Genomic DNA, 22917 nt, shown 5'->3' with positions numbered 1-22917 from the left:
AATTGTCCAGCAGTACCCTGAGATAAATTGTCCACACTTCCACACTTAATGACTACCACAACAATCTCTTTCCAAATTTAATAAAGTTGAATGACCTATGATGGATGCTGTCCCATTCAGAGGGGAGACTTTCAGACTGGATTTACATCGGTTACTTTGAATAAAGTCATAAAACGCTGAAGGACTTGGCATGATTCACTTAACTTTAGCAATGCACGGCGTAATTGCCCTCGTAGAGGAAGAATCTTTGATACACAAACTAAGCCAAGAACTTGCGCATACTTGACTGGGACGTGGTGAAATGAAATGACTGCACTATGATGGTATTTTCACTACTGATGTATTTTGTATGCAACCCTTGAAAATCACACCTCATACAACATGTGATACAGCTTTTGTGATACAGCAGGACTAATCTGTGACAAGCTGAATGACTCAGTGAAACAGTCTACGCAGTCATTTTGTGTCCCTGACTTGCTTGCACTCACCTGTTCAGTGGTTGACAACAGTGAAATATACACATCTCTGTGGTTAGAGTATTTCAATGGATCAATTTCACAGTAAAAGTACAAACGATGAAGCTTATACAGCAATGTTCTAAATTACTGGGATAATACCTGTAGCTTCTGATGATATATTTTCAACAAGTTTATTTTGTGTCAACATCAGTTTCTTTTTCTACTTTCCGCACATCATGTTGAGATACACAGCATTCAGCTTGTCAACTCAGCCTGTACATGTGTAGACTGCATTATTATTGGTGATACGTGTATCTCAATCTGCACTAGAGTTCAAATGTACGCAACAATGGTGTCCTTTACATTTATACATGCTGTGTTGACAAGCTGAATAGGAAGTATTTTAACATGTTTTAGGGAGAAGAACAAGAACTTGCAATTGGCATGTCAAAAAATCAGTGAAAAACATAATTTGCCGCTTCTCTCCATTGAGTACAAAGTTGATGAATTTTAAATCTGTGAGATGAATTTCAAATTGGATTAAATGCTATATGATAGTTCCAGTACAGCAATCATTGCAAGGGAGAACAAATTTGCTCCAAGACACACAAGTCAAATAATTCTTTGATCAACCGCTTTAATTCCTACACAAAAATAATTTTCTGCAATTTTCACTGTTGCTAACTACAACAGCATTTGTACTATTTTGATTTGATGCACCTTTGTAGACTATGTTATTTGAACAAAATAAACGGACAGACATGAAAGCAAACGCGGCCACGTCTTGTTATAATTTCATATACTTCATCACAATGGAAACTGCCATCTGGCAAGAGTCACATGATCCAATCAACTATACTGCCCACATATGCCACTGTGATTTCTTTCCTTTCAATTTTGAGTGAAATCAATAGAAGAATGAAAGACCAGTGGGCAATGCCCTTGAAGTCAAACTTGTTTATAAAAGGATAATTCTGTTCGTTAGTTACACTGCTTTCCCTTGCAGAACACGCAAGCTGAGAAAATGAAACTTCTCAAATCCTGACATTGCTGATTTTATTGGCTTACAGTTGTCACAGTTTTCCATGATGTCATACTTGTCACTGATGATGTCACAGTTTTTGCTGATGATGTCACACTTTTCAATGATGTCATACTTGATGTCATATGGTTTGAATGCAAAGCAGTGAAAAAAAAATATCATAGTCAGTCAAGATCCCATGATGCCGCCCAGAACCCGAGACACTGATGCACACTCAGACTGGTTTTCTGAGTGAAAACAACAACTTGAAGTTCATTCTACGTACAGAAGAAAGTCATGAGAATGAGAATTTTGATGAACTACACTGATCCTCAAAGTCAATGACGATCGTACCCTGTAAAAGGTTTGCGTCATGAAAATCAGAATTAGTTTATCACAAGGAAGACATATCTATCAAATCTATCAAGTTTGTTGAAGTCAACACATTGCAATGTAAATCTGATAAACTTATCTTTTTATAGGTATGTTTTTAAACTAATAGCATTATGCAAATGTAATATAATTTAAGGTAGAATGTGCCTTGGGAAAGATATTCAGACTCCTAAACTTTTACAATACTTTGCTGGTCCACCATTTTGTGTGTGGGTTTATTATGAAGCTCTTGGAGTAAATTAAGTTTTATTTTTGTGAAACTCAAAATTTAATTTTTCCCCACAGAATTGACACAGAGATGGCAGCTTTTTAGAATTTTAAATGTCAGTGAATCCTAGGTGATTTGTGTCTCTGGTGCTAGATTCTTTTACTGTTTCACGTCCTTGATTCTGAAAAGGTTTAAAAGTTTGATCGGGGAAAAGTTTGAGCAAAAGTTTCAGCATGTAACTACCTTACTGGGATCCATTTTAATCTTCATTAACACTCGACCAAATAGGTGATGTATTTTTACTCTATCGCCAAAACTCTTGTTATCAAATTGTAAATTTATTCATCTGACCACCAAAACTATGAATTTGTAACAACTGCTGCCTTCTTTTGCAAATATTTTACAAATCTTATCAGAAAATTTCTGACTTGCAGCCAGATAACCTAAAACTATCATACAAGTATATTTCCCCATTGGTTAAAGTCTGGCATAATTCTTGTGGCTTGCTTGATTTCCATTTGCCGTTTCACTTGGAACCTAATATTTCATCCAGAACAGCATATTTGTAATAATTGCCTTTGGGGTCTAATTAAGTAATTATTCTATGCACATAGGCAATTGGATGACTATCAATTTAATCACTTGTAACGTCCCATCAAGAAGAATAACACCTGAACATAATCATCAGAATAATTATACATTTTTTTAAGTGGATATAAAATCTTGCAATACGGACTACTACAACTTTTAACATTTAATGATAATTTTGTGCACTGAAAACCACTCACAAAAATTATGCCAAATGAAAGTACTATTTACTACGGCACATCTTGACAACAGCAGACTAATAAAGTATAATGTTTTTGAACTTAAGGTAGTGAAAACAGATGTGACACACTGAACCATCCAGCAGATATGAGATATGAATTATTCCTATTTTGAAAAGTAAACGTACGTTCTGGTAATTTGAACACCGGCAGCATTATTATTGGCAATATGGATGTAAATCACTGCCTTATGGCAAGTCTTGTGTGAGTAAAATGTTAGCTGAGACAAAAAACGGATTTTCCACCGCAATGTAAACCGTGGCCATTGATGCGATTGTGAAATCGGCACAATGCAAACCGCTAGTCTTAATGGAATTGCGATCAATTAGTGTGCATCACGGTAATGTAGCTGAGAGTAAGTCATCAAACAAGATCAATACACCGTGAATAAAGCCACGATGATATATCTCTGCTGCTATATACGATACAAAATATGAATATTTGAACGTCCAAGTTAAAGAGATAATTGGAAAATTTACAAAATGCAATTTCAATGGATGTTAATGTGGAGTTTGAAAACAGCAATTTTCATTCAGAATTTTCTAGAATGTTGACATGTCTTAGAGAACAAATGTCTACTTTACAAGGCATATATTATTAGCAAGACAGCTACGAATAAAACCGCCAATATCTGTGGTTATTTTGCTGCATTTAGATCACAGATCCATTATCATTTTAGATCACGCATGTACTCACACACACACCAGAATGAATATTGACATCTGTGGAAAGTGTTATACCGATGCCGAGATTGACTATGTGTGTTGTTCACTGAGCCTTTTCGAAATGAAAGACAGCTTTCATTGACACTGCGAAGTCCAATCTTCAAGATAAAGCCAATCACAAAATTGTCTTTGACGCGGAAAATTGATGCAATTACGTCTTTCGGGTGGTGGGAATGCCAGGCAGTGATAATTGAGTACAATTAGCTTATCAGTGTGGATGTCATGCACTGATCTAAACATGATAGATATTGCTAGTCTTCATGATCAGTCAAGTGAAGCAATCAAACTCTGTCTATCCACTGCAAAGTGCCACATCAAATATTTCAACAACTGAAGTCATCAGATAGCCGTCTGATTTAATCTTGGCCAAACATTTGAGGCCAAATCTACATATTCAGCAAAAATTTCATTCAGCTTTCCCTGTGTCTTCATACCCTTATATTGCGCATTTAACCCTTTGAGCGCCAAAAGTAAATTTTTGTCGCCTTTATTATACATACACCAATCAATTTTTTTCAAATTTTTGCCAGAATGTTGATAAAAATCTGTAGCCGATGAAATGTGATGTCCATTTGGTCCAAAATTACGAAAAAAATTGCAGAAAAATTCAAAAAATTGGTAAAATACTGTACTAAAATTTTGGCGGGAAAAATTACAGCACTCACAGGGTTGATATTTACAATTAATTATCTTCATTTTAAATTTTCGAATCCAAGTTGATAAATGAGCAGGTTTGTAAAATCAAAAAAATATAAAAACTAGCCAAAGGCTATAACAGAAATGAATTTCTTGAATATATTATAGTTATCTGCACTAAGGTCTGCACTATCTGATCTGTAAGATAGCTTTTCCATGGGGACTTAAACGTTGATAAACAAATAAGATATGAACAGCTCATCACCTGTCATTCAGTACTCATGCAGTTTTCATAATCACAGCCCATATCTTCCCAGGGTATCAAAGATATCAAAACACTGACTAATGGCTAAGCAAATCACTGTATCTGATGCATAATTGAGCTTGATGCTCTCTGATAAGTTGTGCCTGGTGGACGAATATTGTAAAACGATACTTTTCAAAATATCTTAATGACGGAATAATATTCCATGGTTCATTGATTTTTACAAAACGCGAATTAAAATTTGGATACTGAGGTAATCTTCTTGTTTGTGTACCGTATAAGGTTGGATATTAAAAGGACATTAAATCTGATTTATTGTCTATTCAATGACAAATCCAGAAATTTATATTGCAGCATCTAAAAACTGCAAATAGAAAATCAGTACATCTGTGTCATTTGACTATTTTTAATGTGGCGTACTCGGAGTACGTATCTCTTTGGTAAAATATTACCACGGCAACACAAACTCATAAATAATAAGTTATCAGCTTGTACTTTCCTTATTAAAAGATTAGGAAATTACAACTTAATGCAATGGTATTAGTTGCTATGGATACAGTGCAATCGATATAGAAATAATGTTGTTTTACTCATGTGATTTTCCATAGTCAAGACAGAGACAGACTACAGCCATATTTCAGTGCCTGCATTGAAGTTAAATCCTTCTTATAGAAACTAAAAGGATGTTGATTATCACAACACAGTATTGTTCATTTTAATTTATTTATGTCTCAGTTGTAAGGATAGACAGTTATACAATGATTTTTGCAGTTTGTCATTTCCACCAAATTAGCTTTGAAATTCATAAAATTTACTGATATTTTAACAAAGCAAACATAATTCTCAAAGGCCTTCTTTCACGGTAGTGGATTAACTAAACAGAGCATCAGCATGTATATTGAAGCTGTTCACCCCGATTCCCTGTGGATGGGTCCACAATTACCATTGACAACAATGGGTTTGGGCCATACCATGGTGGTGAAAAGGTGAAGCATACTGCCTGATTTGCTTCTCCTAAATATTGGACACATTACTCACTCAACTTGAGAGGAATGTGAATAAATTGATCTCAATATCACCCACTGACATTACATATCATAAACATTCGATTTTTGATAAATGCTTTATGAACTCACACGAAAGACTTCTTATATTATTTTTGGACCACGTCTAAAATACAAAAATACTGATTTTCAATGTACTTATGGCTACCTGGCTGAGAAAACAAATGATCTAATATAACACATGTGAAACCAGATGAAATATTGAAGCAATAAAAAGGCCAGAAGTCAGTCCAGAAGTTTTGCGAGATAAATATTAGAATCTGAAATCTGACTTGTATCAGCGATATTACTCACAAAAAGTCAGGTCAATTCACTTAAAACACTTACAGGAGGAAGAAGTGAATTTAGGATGCAAGGGATGTTGTTCAAAGCTGCTGGGTAATTGAAAATTTAATTAGTCCAGTCAAGAACCCAATACATGCACAACTCAATATGTTGCTCCAAGCGAACAGTTCAATTCTGGAGAAGAAAAAGCCAATTGATGGATGCTGGCTGCTGAAGACAGTGAAATGTTTAAAAAAAAGCGTCGCTATGTTACTACTGGAGGCTGTGAGAGGTAATTTTTGGAGTAGTCATCAAACATCACTTTTTAGTGATCTCAGCTGTAGTAATCACGACATGTGAAAGTGAGACAGCTGCCTGCTGTGGAAATAAATAGAAATGAAAAATGATTTCCTAATTTCAGCGCTCTACAATCGCTGCTCTCACATATTAGATCTTTGCGTATACACAGCGCTGTCTGATACATGTTTATGGATATTGGCCAAGCACAATCATATTTGCATATTCATAATGGCGTACTTGGCTGCTCTGGAGGTAAGATTTTGGAACTTCTGTAACAAACATATCAATGAAAACATTTAAATGGCTACTGTACAAAAATAAACAGAACAGCAGTTGATTCATACGCCTTGGTATAGAAAAACACTGAATTTTTCAAACACGTGTCCTGAAACCTACAAGGTTTATACCAGAGAAAACATAGCATATCAGATTAAACAAGGAATTATTTGAAGAAATTGAAAATTAGAAGTGAAATCTGTTTACTAGCACTACGAGGCAGGTACTATGAGATAGATCCATATATTGCTTGTGTGATGGACTCCCTTGTGATACCACTTAGTGTTATAGTATAAACAATTCAAAATTCAGAGCATAGTAGCAAGGCAGCACAATTTTAACCATACACAGGTAATTTACGTGGTTTCATTATGGTTTTAATTAGTTTTGACATCAACAATGTAGCATGGTAAAATTAACTTTCTGAAAATTAATTCTACTCTTGATTTAGGGTCCATCCAGTATTGCAACACACTGACGTCACAGTGTCTCAGTAAATCTATAGTTTTAGCCTGAGGGAAAATTAAAGTTATCTTGTGTTGATATCGCCAAGACCTCTGAACACTACAATTTTAAATCAAAGAGATAGAATTGCGTCAAGAGGAAGCATTCTTTTAATATATTAAAGGTAATTATTAATACTTGGAGGAAGGCCCACAACGCCTATTAAAACCACGAATCACAAAGAAATTGAACTCTAATCATCATTTGCAGCTTCATCTGTCACAGTACAATAATTGCCTGAGCATAAATTATACAGACAGGATTGCTAACATTTGACAATGCTTGTGAAATTGTTGTAAAATATTGTCCTAATGCCAGCACTTTGATTTTCAGAACACCTGAGAACATAAGTATGCATTTCCTTTGTCTATCAGTCTCTTCATGGATCCATTAGTCTATAATGACTGATTACCAAATCATTCACCCAACCTAACAATCAAATCATCAGATGATTATTAAAAACGTATCCCATTTTAAGATGATATCTAACAAAAGACATTATGGAGGGATGTGGCATGGATCATTATGTAAACACAATGACAAATTCAAGATGGCACCAAAGTCATACTTTTACCCTTGGTATATTCCCTGGGTGTATTTCAACTTTCTATAAATTTGATCTTCTGTCATGATGCTAATCACAGTAATGAATATTGCTCATGGTTGATCAAATGCACCAAGCGACTGTCGCATAAAGTAAATGATAATAACGGAGGATAAACAAATTTATGGATAACTTTGTCAGTAGCTGATCCAGATAAATGATTCTCAATTGCAGAATTAATTGATGGTGATCAAAAAGCAGATCTAGCCATGTGGCACAGTCAGTGGCAAGGGCCGTATAGCGAACGAAAATCAAAGAATTGCCAAGCCAGATTTCCTGTGTCTGTTTATTTCATGCGACGTTTCATGCAATATTCGACGGAGCGGAAGAGATTCAAGAGACAGAACTGACTTTTTCCATGATCAAAGGACAAAAATTTGCAGACCTCCAAGCTCTTACCTCAGAGAAACAAGGTTTATGGACTGTGCTGCTGCGGTTTCATCTGTCCTATGGGACACTTGAAGAGAGGAATAATCAGCATAAAAATCTACCGAGACTAACTAGTGACTAATTTCTTTTCCTGGAGAGTATACACATTACGCATCGGATCTAGTATTGATTCATGAGGTATGTCAGTATTAAACTGGATGAAAAGAATTGTTGGAAGTACTTTTGACAGTAATTCACCGGCAGTCGTTTGAGAGACATTACAGAAAATGAGCAGATACACTAACTGAATGACCAAAATTGTTTTTATGATTTACTGAACTGGGCACTTGCAAAAAGGTCTACTCAAACAAATGGGAGATGAAATTTCACGTTGAGAGTGGCAAACTATCACCGAGACACATCAGTGTGAACATTGTGAAGTGATTGCACACTACTGTAATGACGGCAACAGGAATTGTTGAGCTACTGCAAACACTGTATTGTAGGTCTTACAACTAGAAGGGATGGATACCACGAGGCAGCCATGTTAGATCATGTTGCAAAACATACTGATGTACATGACTATGCCACAGCATACATAACAAGGTTAGCAAGGATCCTCAACCCTTGGAGCATCAAAGTAAATTTTTGTCACCTTTAGAAAATATACTCCAGTCAATTTTTTTCAGATTTTTGTCGAAATTTTGATAACAAACTGTAGCCAATGAAATGTGATGTCCATTTGGTCCCAAATTATCAAAAAATTACAGAAAAATTCATAAAAATTGGTAAAAATGTTGCACTAGAATTTTGGTGGAAACAATTACAGCACTCAAAGGGTTAATGGGACAGAGTCACTGATAAGCTTTAACGGAAAACAGTCACTGCTGGATTTTTAAAGGGACACAGTCAGCAGTTGATCTTTAAAGACATATAGTCATTGTCTATTTAAATTATTTTGATAATGTGTGTTACAACAGAAGTCATTTACATCGGTTGAAACAAACAGACCATGACCTAATTTTCTTTCTCCGCAGATGTTAGGCACTGTCCATGTTAAAAAATATGGTGTAGTTTTTTTTTAGCAAACACACATGTGCGCACACTGAAACAAATATCAACTATTATACATACTTGAGTGAACAGCATATTATTCATTTGCTAGGATGGCCTTGAGCGCTCTAATGTTTGCTACTACGGACATACTCATGAAATACAGAAAACTTGTGCAAAGCTTGATGTCAGGAAATATTTTACATGCATTGTTGTAAATGAGTGAAAATGTTTACCAGGAAATGCAGTAACATCTACTTCAGTTAATGCTTTCAAAAACAAATACATGCACGGTTCTAGTGACTAGAAAAGTTTACCAGGAAATGTCATAACATCTACTTCAGTTAATGCTTTCAAAAACATCCTTGACATGTACTATGCAACTAGAGATGGATACAAGGATGCTCAGGATCCTGAAAGGAATTCTTATAATCAATCCTGTAAACAAAACTAAACTGCACTGAGCTGAACCTGTGAACACTCCATGTGTCCTTCAGTTCCAGACCACAGATAGAAGTTACTTCTCTACAGGTAAATTCACAGTACACACACATGTAACAGCTTCATTTTTGTTGGCAAATAATAAAATTCTGTATTTCACAACTTCCATTGCAAAAGGTTTGTTATTTTCATTGTACCAGTGATTCGACTACTCCATATCTAAGTAGAAAAGAACATCAACATTGTCATGGTTTCTATATGTACATATGTTTGCTGTATACTTTTTCATGATGATTTCATATTGTTTTATCATTTATTTCGAACCAAGCGCTTTTACTTTCATCGATAAAAGTGATGAGATGTTTGACAGTGTCAACGGTGAAACACGTCATCGATGTTTGACGATGCTGTCGTAGATGTCTTTATGTACACAAAAATGCATCTTTCAGTATTCAGTTCAGGCAATGTTAAAATTTGCTTCTTTCTTTTCAGATACATCAACGCTAAGGTCATGTTTTCAGCGTTCAAACAGTGGTAATGTTACAGCTTAGCTGTCGAAAAGCACCGTGGTATATATTTGATATCACAAACGATGTTCTCATGTCACACATTATCGATAATTTCTACGTCTTGAATTACATTTCCATCCATTTTCAATCCTGAAGATCTGAGGCGAGTGAAGCCCTTGGCATGACCTAGGCTAAGCTCGTGCTTGTTGATTTCAAACAGTCACTTATTAATATGACTGTCACATATCTCATGATAAACTTTAACAAGACGTCTATTACCTTAATCAACAAAGGCACTTTAGAAACGTGACATACAAGTTAATTACCCCAAAGCGTTGCCTTTCCATTAGCAAAGCCAAGGCTCCAATCCCACACAATTCATTTTGCCTTGAAAAGCTTTCAGAATTGTTCCAATAATCAACGCCAGCTGACAGATACATACCTCAACGCCTTTCCTTAATTAAACATTTGTTAAATTGCCAGTCAAATTTCTGCCTGATATGTAACCATTGTTAGGCTACAGCAATTTGTAATTATGCGCCTCTGTCGCCTAATTGCTACCTTCAACACTTATATCGCAAAAATAAAGACTGCGGTGGGATAATGACGTCAAAGTTCTATGCTCAATAACCATTTCATCAAGAGTGGAAAATTTATTCATCAAACTGGGATGTGCAGTGCAATGAACCAGGGCACTCAGAAACTGATAATTCGGCTCTGTAATTCCACAAGTAATATGCTAGAATGTCAGCACACCAGGAGCTGATGTCCCGACATAATGCCCAGCCAGCCGAGTTCTCTCCTGAATCCTAATGTACTGCTAACAAGAAATTTACAACTTTTCTTTCGGATTTTTTTTACGTAAAGCTAATCTGCCGATGGTTTACAAAGAAACAGTCTGATACCATGATTTATATTTGTAATCACCTGCCCTGCTAACAACATCATGAGGCACTGGCTTGTACATCTTGGCTTGAACAACATTAGTGGTTAAGAGTCTTGTTGACTGAAATTACGCTGCTTTATATTTGGCCTTGAAAGACTGTGGGAGCACTGAACTTGCCTGAACACCAGTAAATTGAGAGATTATATATGGATTGAGTGAGTATTGAGTGATTAAATTCAAACGATGCTGAAACCATTTCTGTCGTCTTGTATGGTGCACTTGCGTATTATGACTTACTTTAGATAATATGAAAGGTAAAGAGGGGGTATTGAACCAATTTTGCAAAAACTCTGTACTAATCCTGCGCCTTGCTTGTTCGGTGAAACATTCTTTCTTCCCATGTTGCAATAACATTCTGCAAGCATTTCATTTCTGAAGACACATGTGTTGTTCAGCCTGATGAATTGGTCAAGTTGCCGTCTCCAGGGAATTAAAAGTAATTCAATTATTTGTGCAAGGGTATTCGGGATTCATCGACTTCCTTGAAACTAATCAGTGTAAACAGGGTAATTGCTGGCGATATGCTTATTGGCAATTGATTACTGAAATTCTGACCCACACAAAAGCCATATAAACACAGCCTATGCTGCGCATGTAATTCAAATCCCAAACACTGCAGCAATCTACTGTAGACATATTCCTGGGCAAATTTCTTGTACTAGTCACTCGACAGACATGAGTCAATTAACCCCTTCATTCAAGAGACAGTATCATTACAAATTTCTAAAAAGCTGTATAATATAGCCACATATGACATCAACATAAAATAGTTGGCTTCATTCATCACCTTGTCCCTACAAACAACATGTAAACATACAAAAAATCCAGATCCCCATTTTCAAATGACTTTTGCATTTCTATTCCTAAATAATTAACATGATCTTAAAGATCACTCTCTTAGATTGCAACCATAATAAGCATACGACCTTGTTACCAATTATGTAAATATAATTAATCAAAAGGTTAATAATTGTATTGATTTTTGCTGAATGAGTTTAATTAGAAAATTCTTAAGAAGAAATAAAGTTGTATGAGTAATAAATCATTTTTTTTTACAATTTAAAGATGAGTTAAAATTTTATATACCAATTTAATCAATGCATCACATCTGAAAATTCTGGATTCAAATTAATAAAAATAATTTTCTCCCAAGGTAATCACATATAATACCGCGTTAACCTACAAATATTGATTTTTTTAATCATAGCGGTAAGAGTTGATGAGCCCGTGTAGGACATCGACACAGAACAAACACCAGTCTGACTTGGTGCAGTAGCAACATTTTCATTACAGAATGACCCTGAGCTGGACATGGGATATGCACTGTGTAATGTTGAGTGGCCAAGGTGTGACTGACGCTTGTCGTGTCAAAATCTTTTTTTATTCACTAGCACTCTATCATGATGGGATGAGAAGACTACGTATAGGATGAGGCACCAATCACCACACTATCCAATTTAACATTGAGTGTTAAAGTGCCTTGCTCAAGGGCACAACACCATCCTTGGGTCTCAAATTCACCATCCTCACTCACGACTCACTGGGTAATGGGACACTTTCAAAAGGTAGAATTTTCAAGTGGCAAAATTTCTCAGATTCACTTTATCTGCTGTAACAAATTGCTACCACAGCATTGTAAAGTTTTAAAACAGCCAGTATATATTAAAATAAAAACTTGTGACATTCATGTTCCACCATTAATACACAGAAAAATCTGAAATGCTCATAGCCTGATGTAAATAAAAGCTAATTTGAATTTGTAAAATATATACTCCACCAATTTTATCATTTTCGAGTCTTCAAAATCAGAAAATCTGACCTCTGTTTTTGTTTTCAGAAAATTGTCACTGAAAAGAAGTAGTATGATGGAAAACGAGGCTATGACATCATACATGATGAGTCGTACAGTTGAAAATTTAGTTGGCTATTACTGGAAATGTAGTGCTGTCAACAGCACCACATCACTTCCGGGTTACACTTCAATATCGCTTAAAAAAAAACTGTTACTGAATGCTGTACACAGCACAACCAACTACACGTAAGAGGAGAAGGTTTGTATTTACGTAAGATGTGACGGCCTCGAGAACATCAGACAAAGCTCTCAGAGTCTTGACAGATATACGAGATGCTGTAAAAGACGTCTTCAGCGCAGATAAAAACTCAAGTGCAAACTGTTACATTAACGGTCGGCTACGAATAAAGTAAGTCATCGAAAACAATTAAATCACTGTCAATAACAACATCGCCATGAATCAAACAGAACCTGGAATACAGATGGGAAGATGAGATAACAGAGAGGGAAGCGGTGATCACAAGGATGGAATAAAAAGATATTAACCTCTATACCACATCATGCTAGATTGTATCATTGAATCAAGTAGGAAACACTTTCAGGTGAAATTCACCTCCGTGACAGATTTTACGACTAAATTTTTTTTAAAAATCACGTACGTTCCTAGTCTGCTGCTTATGTGGCCTCATTTTGAAGACTGTGAAAAGTAAATGAAGTTTTCAACATCTTGTTTTTATGAAAATCAAATCTTCAATATATCTCCAGAGTCTTCATTGGAGAATGGTGGCCATTTTGAATTCAGACATCAAGAAAGCTTATTTCTGTAATACCAAATTTGCATGGCGACCCTGATTTTCATTCTTGATTTTCAGAGAACGATTAAAAGTTTCCCTCCGTTGAATCCAGTATTGTAACTTGTAAGTCTTTCAGTTTTGCAGCATGTATTACCTTAAATTCTCAAAATAATATATATCTGGAGTATAATAATATATATCTGGAGTATTAGCATATTGCACAGTTAATGAGTATTCAACATGTGGTATGTCCTGTACCACTATACCATTGTATATCATGAGACTGACTCCATGCTGTAGCAGACAACAGCAATGGAGAGACAATATTCAGTTTTCACTTGGGGATGAATTTGTTCTTTTTTCACCTGTTTCTTGTTTCTCCAAAGCACACTGACTCCCAAAGAAACATGCAGTACACATGATTGGTTGAAGGAAACAAGCAGTTTTGAAACTGAACTTGAAGTATAACTTACTGTTTGTTGACACTCTTTTTGCTGATTTCATACTGTAGGTGACTGTTTGTAGTTTTACCAAACTGGACAGTGCCTGCCATGGTCTCTGGTGCAGACGGTTCATAGCAACTCTCTGTATCTGGTGTTACCATGGAAACTTCTTCTGTTGGTTGGGGAGCCTCAGTCCTCTGTGTTGTGATTGCTGAGACATAAATACCCTTTATCAATTATTTGTTTTTCACTCATAGAATTTTCATAAATTCACATACAATTTATGTGGAAAAGATATTGAGTATTTTGTGTAAGTACAACACTGTTACACTAGATAACTTCTTTCATATTTCAAACATTCATTTCCAGCACATCTCTGATTTCTAGGTGCCAATCTTTGATTTCATTTACATATCTGTCGGCTGTAAAACTCCAAAAGGCCACAGAGAAAAACATTCTTCTTTAGATTTTCTTTGAATGATATCGGAAATTTTATGTTAAAACCAGTAAATTTCCCCACAATTCATGTCACTGAATGCCAAGTGAGTCAAAGTTTGTAATCAATGAAGGGGAAACAAAGACTGTATATCTTTTCAAAAAACGTCTTCAGTGAATATTGCAATGATATGAGCAATATTACTGTCTGAACACTTGAGGAAAAAGTTAAGTGCAAAAGTACTTGCATTTAAATTTTACAAGTATTGATTTCAGGGCAATCTGAAAAGATTTATAAATGCTGAAAAGTCAACTTTGTACAGCATTTTTTCCATTCAATCAGAGTTAAAGGAATCAGCAAACATTTTGTGTGGGATTACAAGTCAACCATATTGAATTGCATTGCAAAACAAATGCAGATATAAATAATGTAATGTTGCCTGAACTTTAAGTGCAATATTACCGAATGGCATGTGACAGTATTGACACTATGGAGTTGTTGCAGACTTGCTCAGTTTGGAAATTACTAGTAAAAGGTAACGATGGATTGAAACCAATACGGACTGAGATTAAAATATGACATACCTGGTGGTGCTAATGTTGGTATTTCAATTTCTGAAGGTGCCATGCAATGGCCAATTTGTGCTCTCTCAAAATCAGTAGTTGTTGCATAGTCTATCAACCTGTGGTAACAGAAGACAGTGTCACAATTTACTGAAAAGGTCATTGTTTTTAAAGATTACATCAAGAAAAAGAATTATAGAAGCAAGTAATAAATTTTCTGATATTCATATGACAATACAATACTTCAACTCAGCTTCATTGACCTATAAATTGACTTTGGATACAAAAATAATTGAATAGATGACACTGCTTATGCTGGATAAACTGAAGTGTTTGGGAGCTGTGATGCTAATGACTTGGTTTCTACAGAGGTATAGCCTGGAAAATTTGTGATTATCTTGAAGAATTTTAAATGTGCCAACCCCAGTTTCATACTTAAAGACATGAAGACCATTCTTTACCTTTCAGTTGCGCTGAACTTTTATGCAACTTGAAGGTGAATTGTAAAAATTGTGATGCATGAAACATGCTTTTGGCACCATTACCTTTGTCACTTGCTGCTTGTTGCATTCAACATAGCCTCAACCAAAGAAAACCACTTAATGAGGCAGTGGCATAACCTGATCATACATTGGGTCACATGACTTCTAAGAAGCTGCTTTGCCGGGAAAAGCGCATAATCAAGTCATGTCATCTCTTGTCTAGATACCGTCCAAAATCTTGACAGTGAGCGCATTGAAAGATCTACAAGAGGATTTCGCAACTACAAATCACCATGACGAAGTAGACATTCACTTACCCGCCATTGAAGACCAAGTCTTGAATACATCCCGCAAACGGTGTTACCACCTCAGCTGCCTCTCCCAGTTCACTCTGGAAATCTTCATGAACGCCGCCAACAAAGAAACGATTGGCCGTAACTTTTGTATTACTTGATGGCAGATTACCACCACGTGAATGAATATCATCGACCGTCAAACGAATACTGAAAGGAGAAATAAGTTTAAACACATAATTTCATCATACCGTATTCATCTTGTCATATGCTCTAATTAACTGTTCACAAATTAAGTCATCGCATGATCAAAATTGAAACACATGCTGTGTTCTAGCTATGAATCATAAACACATTAAAATAAAAAGCCCAGTGAAATATGGATTATTGTCCAGATAATGCATACTTTAAAGTGATTTACTGCACTGCTATATCATAAACAGCCTTCTGTCCTCTTATGAACTTCAGTTTTTTGCCAAAGTGTTTTCTAAGCTGTCGGAAGCTCATAAAGATAACAACAGATACGACATAGTATTGTGAACAGAAGTTCGTTGTTACTTGTTAGTGATTGCAAATGATATTCTGTCGGTTTGATAACGTAAATGATTGAGGAACCTTGGTAACATTTCTGCTATCGCCTAATCTGATTGCATTAATTATACCAAGGGACATCCATGTAAAATGACTGGGGAACTCCGGTTTTTTTTCCTGCTTACCACCCTTAAGAAACTGTTACTTGCAAAATTGTGTAAAGGTAAACTTTATAGCCTGTACCGACTGCATTGGCACAGCTCTCTCACAAAGTGTTGCCTCTTTTGATGATATTACAAGCTAATATATACAGCAAAAGCTATATTTTCCATTCTGTACATCCCAAAGGGCTTGTAAAGATGACCTTTGACCTCCTATAGATGACCTTTGACTTTATCAGATGACTTTGACCTTGTGCGTGACAATTTAAATATCCCAAATAATCTAGGCATGCATAGAGACGTTACCTTCTGCCTTCTTTGACAATGCTTGCAACGTGGAAGTTACCATCGTTAAATGTGCCAGCTTGTTTGCGCGTTGTCAGTAAAACTTCTCCGTCTCCAGCATTGACCTGCACTTGAAGTCTGCCATTGTTCAACATCATAGAGTAGTACACCTGCCAATCAGAACAATAACTTGGTGACTTCAAAAATTTACAATTTGACAATAAGGATGTATTTTGCAGCTTTATTTCAGAAATTTTGTGATTATATGATAAGCCTAGACAAACACGGTCCACAGGTATATTTTAATTTCACATTTGGATTACATTGCCATAATGATAGAATTAAGATAATCATGAAAGTTGGGGTCACATAGAGTACACAACATGAAACTAATTTCTACATTAGGCAGTGCCAAACAAACACAACTGAGAAACTCAGGTTAAAAATACATGACAAAGAAGTTCAGTTAATAATTTTTGAGAAAGTTGGGACCACTGAACACGAACTATAACAAATTCATAGGTAAAGAAAGAATAAATTTAAAATGAAAATGACAATGTGTAAAAAAATAGTGTCAATGACACTGCGTCCCCATTTTGATCAAAATAAATTGATGTACATATGACTTGTATCTTTATCATATATTTGATGACTTTTAAGAAATCTGATTGAGTTCTGAGAAGGGGATCTACAAGCTGGACATCAATTAATTTTATAGTGGTGATTGTTAAAAATTTTACCAAAAAATGTCAAAAACAACTGGCCATACAGAGATGGTGATTTTGTAAAATTCATCAAACCTGTAAAAGAACACCCTGGACAACTAAAACAAGACTTCACAGGATCTAGAAGAATGGTCCTGTCTAGAGTGCAAGATGCAAGGTGGATTATTCGAGTTATGTTAATGAGCATTGTTTCAGTGTTACACTTTATGCTAATGAATCTTTGTCACTGTGGAATATTCATGTTATTCGCATCTTGCACTGTATATCGGGAATACATGTAGTTACTCACTCCTTCAGCATCTGCGTTAATTTGCCTCTTGCGTCTCGCATTGGTATCCTTAGCAACGAAGATAATGGCGTTAGGCTGCATCGTTGCGAATGACACGGTGATATCTGCGTCATCATCCAAATCCATGGCAGGTAACTCCAAATAACCACTACCCATGATACCAACACTGCGAATAGGCTGCAATAATGGAAACATAAACAAAAAAGGAGTAGAATTATCAGCAGGTAAATACAGAATACAGTACAAAAGTAAATTTTTATCACTTCTATAAAATATACCCACGTAAACTTTTTTCAGATTTTTGCCAAAATTTTGATAAAAACTGTAGCCAAATGAAATGTGATGTCCATTTGGTCCGAAATAATAAAAATAATAACAGAAAAATTCATCAAAATTGGTAAAATGTTGCAATAAAAGTTTGGTAGGAAAAATTACAGCTGAAATTGAAGGGTTACGGTAGTATCTGCCTAAAAATTGAAATACTTAAAACTTTGGCAAAAACTTTCATGGAGGAAATTTTTAACAATTTCCTTACCACATAAAGACTTGAAATCAGGAGTTACCATGCAAATTTGGGAATGGCAAAATTATTTGAAATTTACCAACACCTAAATCAAAATCCTGGTATTTTTAAACACTGTAGGGAAATATCATATTTCTGATTTTCACAAAAATAAGCAGTGGAGAAGAATGGTATTGCAAAAATTTAAGTGTCTGAATATCTGTCCCCAAATAATCCGTGTGCAGCAATTTCTGGTGATGACAAAACAACATTTTTTACGAAATGGAAGAAAAGAACGTCAGGACTTACCTTGCTCAAGCAACCATCAGTAACACCAACAAAGCGAATACTTTCTGAACTCAATTCTTGGGAATTTGTATTTACAGAAATCTCTCTTAGACAACCTGCAAATCTTCTCGACACAATGCCAGATCTAGAAGAATGCAAAAAATAGCATTAATGACACTTTGCTCACATTCAGTTACAGTAGGCAGAGCAGTGTCACAGTAGATACAATATTTAATTATGTGTTTTAAGCCCTTCTAACCAAATTTAAAAGCACCGAACAAGAGATTTGTGAGATTTGTGTAGTAGCCATTATTTGACTCACACAGACAAGCAGCCCAATGTGACAATGGAATGTAAAAAAACCTTGCAAACCAAATTTCCAAGCAATTTCAGGATTTTTTTCAATACAAAATTGATGTATTTACACCCACACACATATCTGGTGATTAAATAGCCACAACTGACCATGTGTAGTGACACACAGTTGTGAAAATACTAAAAATAATTTACCTGACTTCCACTTCTGATGGGACACCTCCAAAGTACATGAAATCATCGACTGCAAGGCCTGATAAAGTACCTGGAGCATCAGCTTCAACTTTATCAACATCATTTACAATTAATATTCCTGAAAGACAATCAACAAAACAAAACAAAGTGAAACTGGTGATAGTGCTGTGGCATGAATTCATAAACATAACACTTTGATTGTAGCATTAGATATTCATGTAGTCTATTGGAGATACCATTGGTTTGGAGGATTCAAATATTTTTACTTATAATATCAAGTCATATGATATACGCATGAAAATCTGGGAACTAAGGCGATTGCTGTGATACAAACTGTGTAACACAAGCTCTATCTGCCACTAGATTAAATTTTCTAACTTTTGAGTTTTGTTTTTTTTAAACAGATATTTGGTGCAAATTGTGGAACCAATTCTATGTGGGATAGGTTACATATTATAACTTGTGGGTTGGCTATGTTTATTATGTCTATAACACAGCCACTTATAAAAGAATAAGCCTATATATGTTTTGACAGAATGGCATATTTACACAATAGCAAATGTACATTTCTTTGCGATGAATAAATTAAAAAGCACATCTTACTACTTTTAACTAAGCATCACTTTATCAACTCTACACAAAGGGATTTCCGTTCTCCAGTGACTTTATAAAATGGAGACCCTTCTCAACTATCTTAAAGGGCAAGTAGCTGGAACTTTTGATGATTTCGCTACTAAGTTGTTTAAAATATCCACATTAGTTTCTTGGTCTTCTCCCTAAACCATGTTCAAACACCTTGTATATATAATTTTTAAACACTGCATCTACACAGTAAGCTGCACTATTGCATGCCTAGTTTATTGAATGTTGCACACTCCATAGGATTCAATGATAACTCGTCACTGACGTTGCGGGTCACACACTTGAATGACAGTGGACTGGAACTATTTTCAACTTGACTTAGGGAGTTTCAACATTGCATTCTTACATAGGGAATCCAATTTTTAGAAAATTATGCATGAAAAATTGAAGAACTGCATAAGAAGGATTGAGCCTCTTGATGATGAAATTCTATTTTTTAACAGACGCAAATAAAGCACATGGTTGTCATTTACAAATCAACTCAAGCATTTAAAGTGAAAACTACATAAGCGAGGCATGTACTCAAAATATTATAGCAAAAAACAGGATGGTGTACTCTCATGCCAGGAGGCAATTTGCCCTGACGTCAGACAAATGGTCACCTCCCCTCAGACACATAGTCCCTTGTTTGGACTATAATTAATACTGTTATTGTTTACATTTGAATTTTAGTGCATACCGAAAACTCATTGCTTTACTGTAACAATGCGGTCAACACATGTACAGGCCGAGTTGAAAAGCTGAATACTGTGTATTTCGATATGCTTTAGGACAAATAGTATCTGTCCAGACAAATATCTATCCAAACACTCCAAAGTGAATTCCATTTACCAGATCTGGCTTACACATATTTTCATTCCAGACATATTGCAAATGACATTTTTTATTTTGTGACTGTGCAAACATGGTTTCAAAAATTTTTGAGTAACAACATGGATACATTACCATCTCTCAATAAAATCTAAAACCAGCATAGTTGATTCTTGACATTTGAATTTCTATCCAGACACACATTAATTTGTCAGCATGCCCGGTCAGCTGTCTGTCTCCATTTGGTAACATTTACTACCATAGCTGTGCAGTAAATTTTATCCACAACTTCCAATTGAAGGGAATACTTCATTAGACAGGCAAAAGGAAACGGTGTCTTTGTCAAAACATCAGATGTCTGACAACAGACAAAGAGGCACAGAATACACAAGTTCCTGAGAATGTTGTGAGGTAACTGACTTGCTGCAGATTCTTGTGTTGTTGTAGAGAAGAAAACACATCAGAATTGAATGTTATTACTTGAAATCCCCCCTGCTTATTGTCAAAATGTCTTACCGCCTCGTTTGACTCGTCTTGCAGAAACACGAACCCAGTCACCCGTGTTATATTTATTTTGTGTGATTAACTCGGCAATACCAGCACCTAAGTCATAGCGATAAACAACTCTGCCCTCGTTCAGCTCCACAGACATGAAGTCCTTCTGTAAGAGATCAACAGTTAATCAACTTAGCAAAGCTTGGCTTAATCTGCCATTGAAAGACCTTTCCGGTTAAATCTCAACTGACTCAAACGTCTTTTATAGACTCCTTGATCAAGTCAATCCTTGCATAGGTAACTACCTACATGATCTTTTGTCATCAATCACTTCATCGCTGGCTGACCCTTATTTGCATATTTGACTTCAGGAGATCAAGCCTATTCATCAAAACTTGGTCAAAATTAAAACGCAACAAGACTTACTTTATCAACCATACATCATACATTTACCGCTGGGAAGAAAAAGCAGAAAATTTGCAAAATCAACTTTTAGATGAAAAAAGAGTTTAGAAAATGGAAGATCTTACCTTATTGTCAGTAACATAAAATAATAAAGCATTTTCATCAAATGATTTGAACTGGAAAAGGAGAGTTGTAGATTCAGTATTCCACTTGCGAATTTTGGGCATAATGACATATCCAGATCCATCAAAGTGATACGTATTGGCAGCAGGAAGTGGGCCAGGGCTGAAAATGATAGCAATTACACAGTAATTAGATCACAAATCACAATTGCTACTTGGCTAAACAATTGATATTACAATTACTCTGAAGGGCAAGTTAACCAGTACATGCATGCACACTAAACAGACACTATGATGGCTCTGTAATCAAAACTAGTACAATAGTTAGAGGGCAATTGAGCAAGACCCATCGCATAGTACATGTAGAGTACCATTCTTATGAAAACTATCAAAGAAATCGATGTACAAACAGCCAGATTGATATATAACTTCTGATGTAGTCAATATCCTGGGACTACCTCTCTCATTGCAAACGGTGTATAGCCTCTGGTTGAAGTCTCCACTTTATCTATCTGAAGCCCTGGTTAGCGATGTATTTATTGCTTTGATTGACTTTGTGTCTAATTTATGATGGCAAGTATGGTGTGCGAATGTTTCATGAACGCTACAGCATGTGGGGGAGGGAGGTCGCATTCAGAAAATTGTAACAACTTAGCTTGGGAAGTTAGCTGATTGGTTTTGACTGCAATGCCTTTTCCATGCATTTTGCATCTGAATCAGAGAACTTACCAAAATCCTCACTTCACACAAGTCGTGTCATGCAGGTTTCAAAATAAGAACAATGATAATCCTGCTCTTTTTCAGTCTTTCTTTACCATAAAATGATGTTAAGCAAATTATATGGTAGTAGTTTCTGATAGTTATGAGATGAATTTCCAAATACAACAAAAGCGAAATTACTAGATTTATAAATGACGGAGCATGATTTGTGTACAAAATCATTGAAGATTGGCTATACAGTAGAACAGAGGGTCTGCTCATGAATCACCACATTTCTAGGGGGTCCAATTGCTTTATCAATCAATGCCAGAGCTCCCTACGAAATCCTGACTGTTTTCATCGGAAAGTTTGAGCTAAGTGTTCTTCAAGTTCAACTATTAGCCAAATTCACACTTTAGAAGATTGGCAGTTCAAAGCCAGTTTTAGGGGCAGCCTACAGACTAGACTGAGCAATAAGTCAGGGGCAGGTAATAGACTAGATAAAGCAACAAGTAATGGAGCAGTCTACAGACTTAGATTGAGCGACAAGTTAGAGGGCTGTCAACTTAGATTAAGTAATGACTTAAGGAGTGGGTCACAAACTAGATTGAGCAACAAGTTAGGGAGCAGTTTTCAGATCAGATTGAAAAAAAAATGAGTTAGGGAGCAGTCTATAGGCTACTACATGTATGCTAGCATCTTTTTGGGGGAAATTTGTCAAGTCTGTCAATTCACTAATTTAAGATGCCACTAATTTCAACTTTCCCTATATCTACCATGGGTAGGA

General features: G+C 35.7%; 1 protein-coding gene across 1 annotated transcript in view; it reads right to left on the bottom strand.

Annotated features, from left to right (window-relative positions):
- Positions 1-22917, bottom strand: part of LOC139133845 (laminin subunit alpha-2-like) — a 110046-nt gene that overhangs the window by 29793 nt on the left and 57336 nt on the right. Inside the window, 9 exon segments of the mRNA XM_070700607.1 lie at positions 13923-14103; positions 14913-15010; positions 15691-15876; positions 16665-16813; positions 17658-17834; positions 18469-18592; positions 18958-19075; positions 20926-21070; positions 21435-21594. Of these exon segments, the coding sequence (XP_070556708.1) occupies positions 13923-14103; positions 14913-15010; positions 15691-15876; positions 16665-16813; positions 17658-17834; positions 18469-18592; positions 18958-19075; positions 20926-21070; positions 21435-21594 (1338 nt within the window).

The sequence above is a fragment of the Ptychodera flava genome, chromosome 5 (genome assembly GCF_041260155.1).
Source record: "Ptychodera flava strain L36383 chromosome 5, AS_Pfla_20210202, whole genome shotgun sequence".
NCBI lineage: Eukaryota > Metazoa > Hemichordata > Enteropneusta > Ptychoderidae > Ptychodera > Ptychodera flava.
This window is presented reverse-complemented; position numbering and strand designations above follow the sequence as displayed.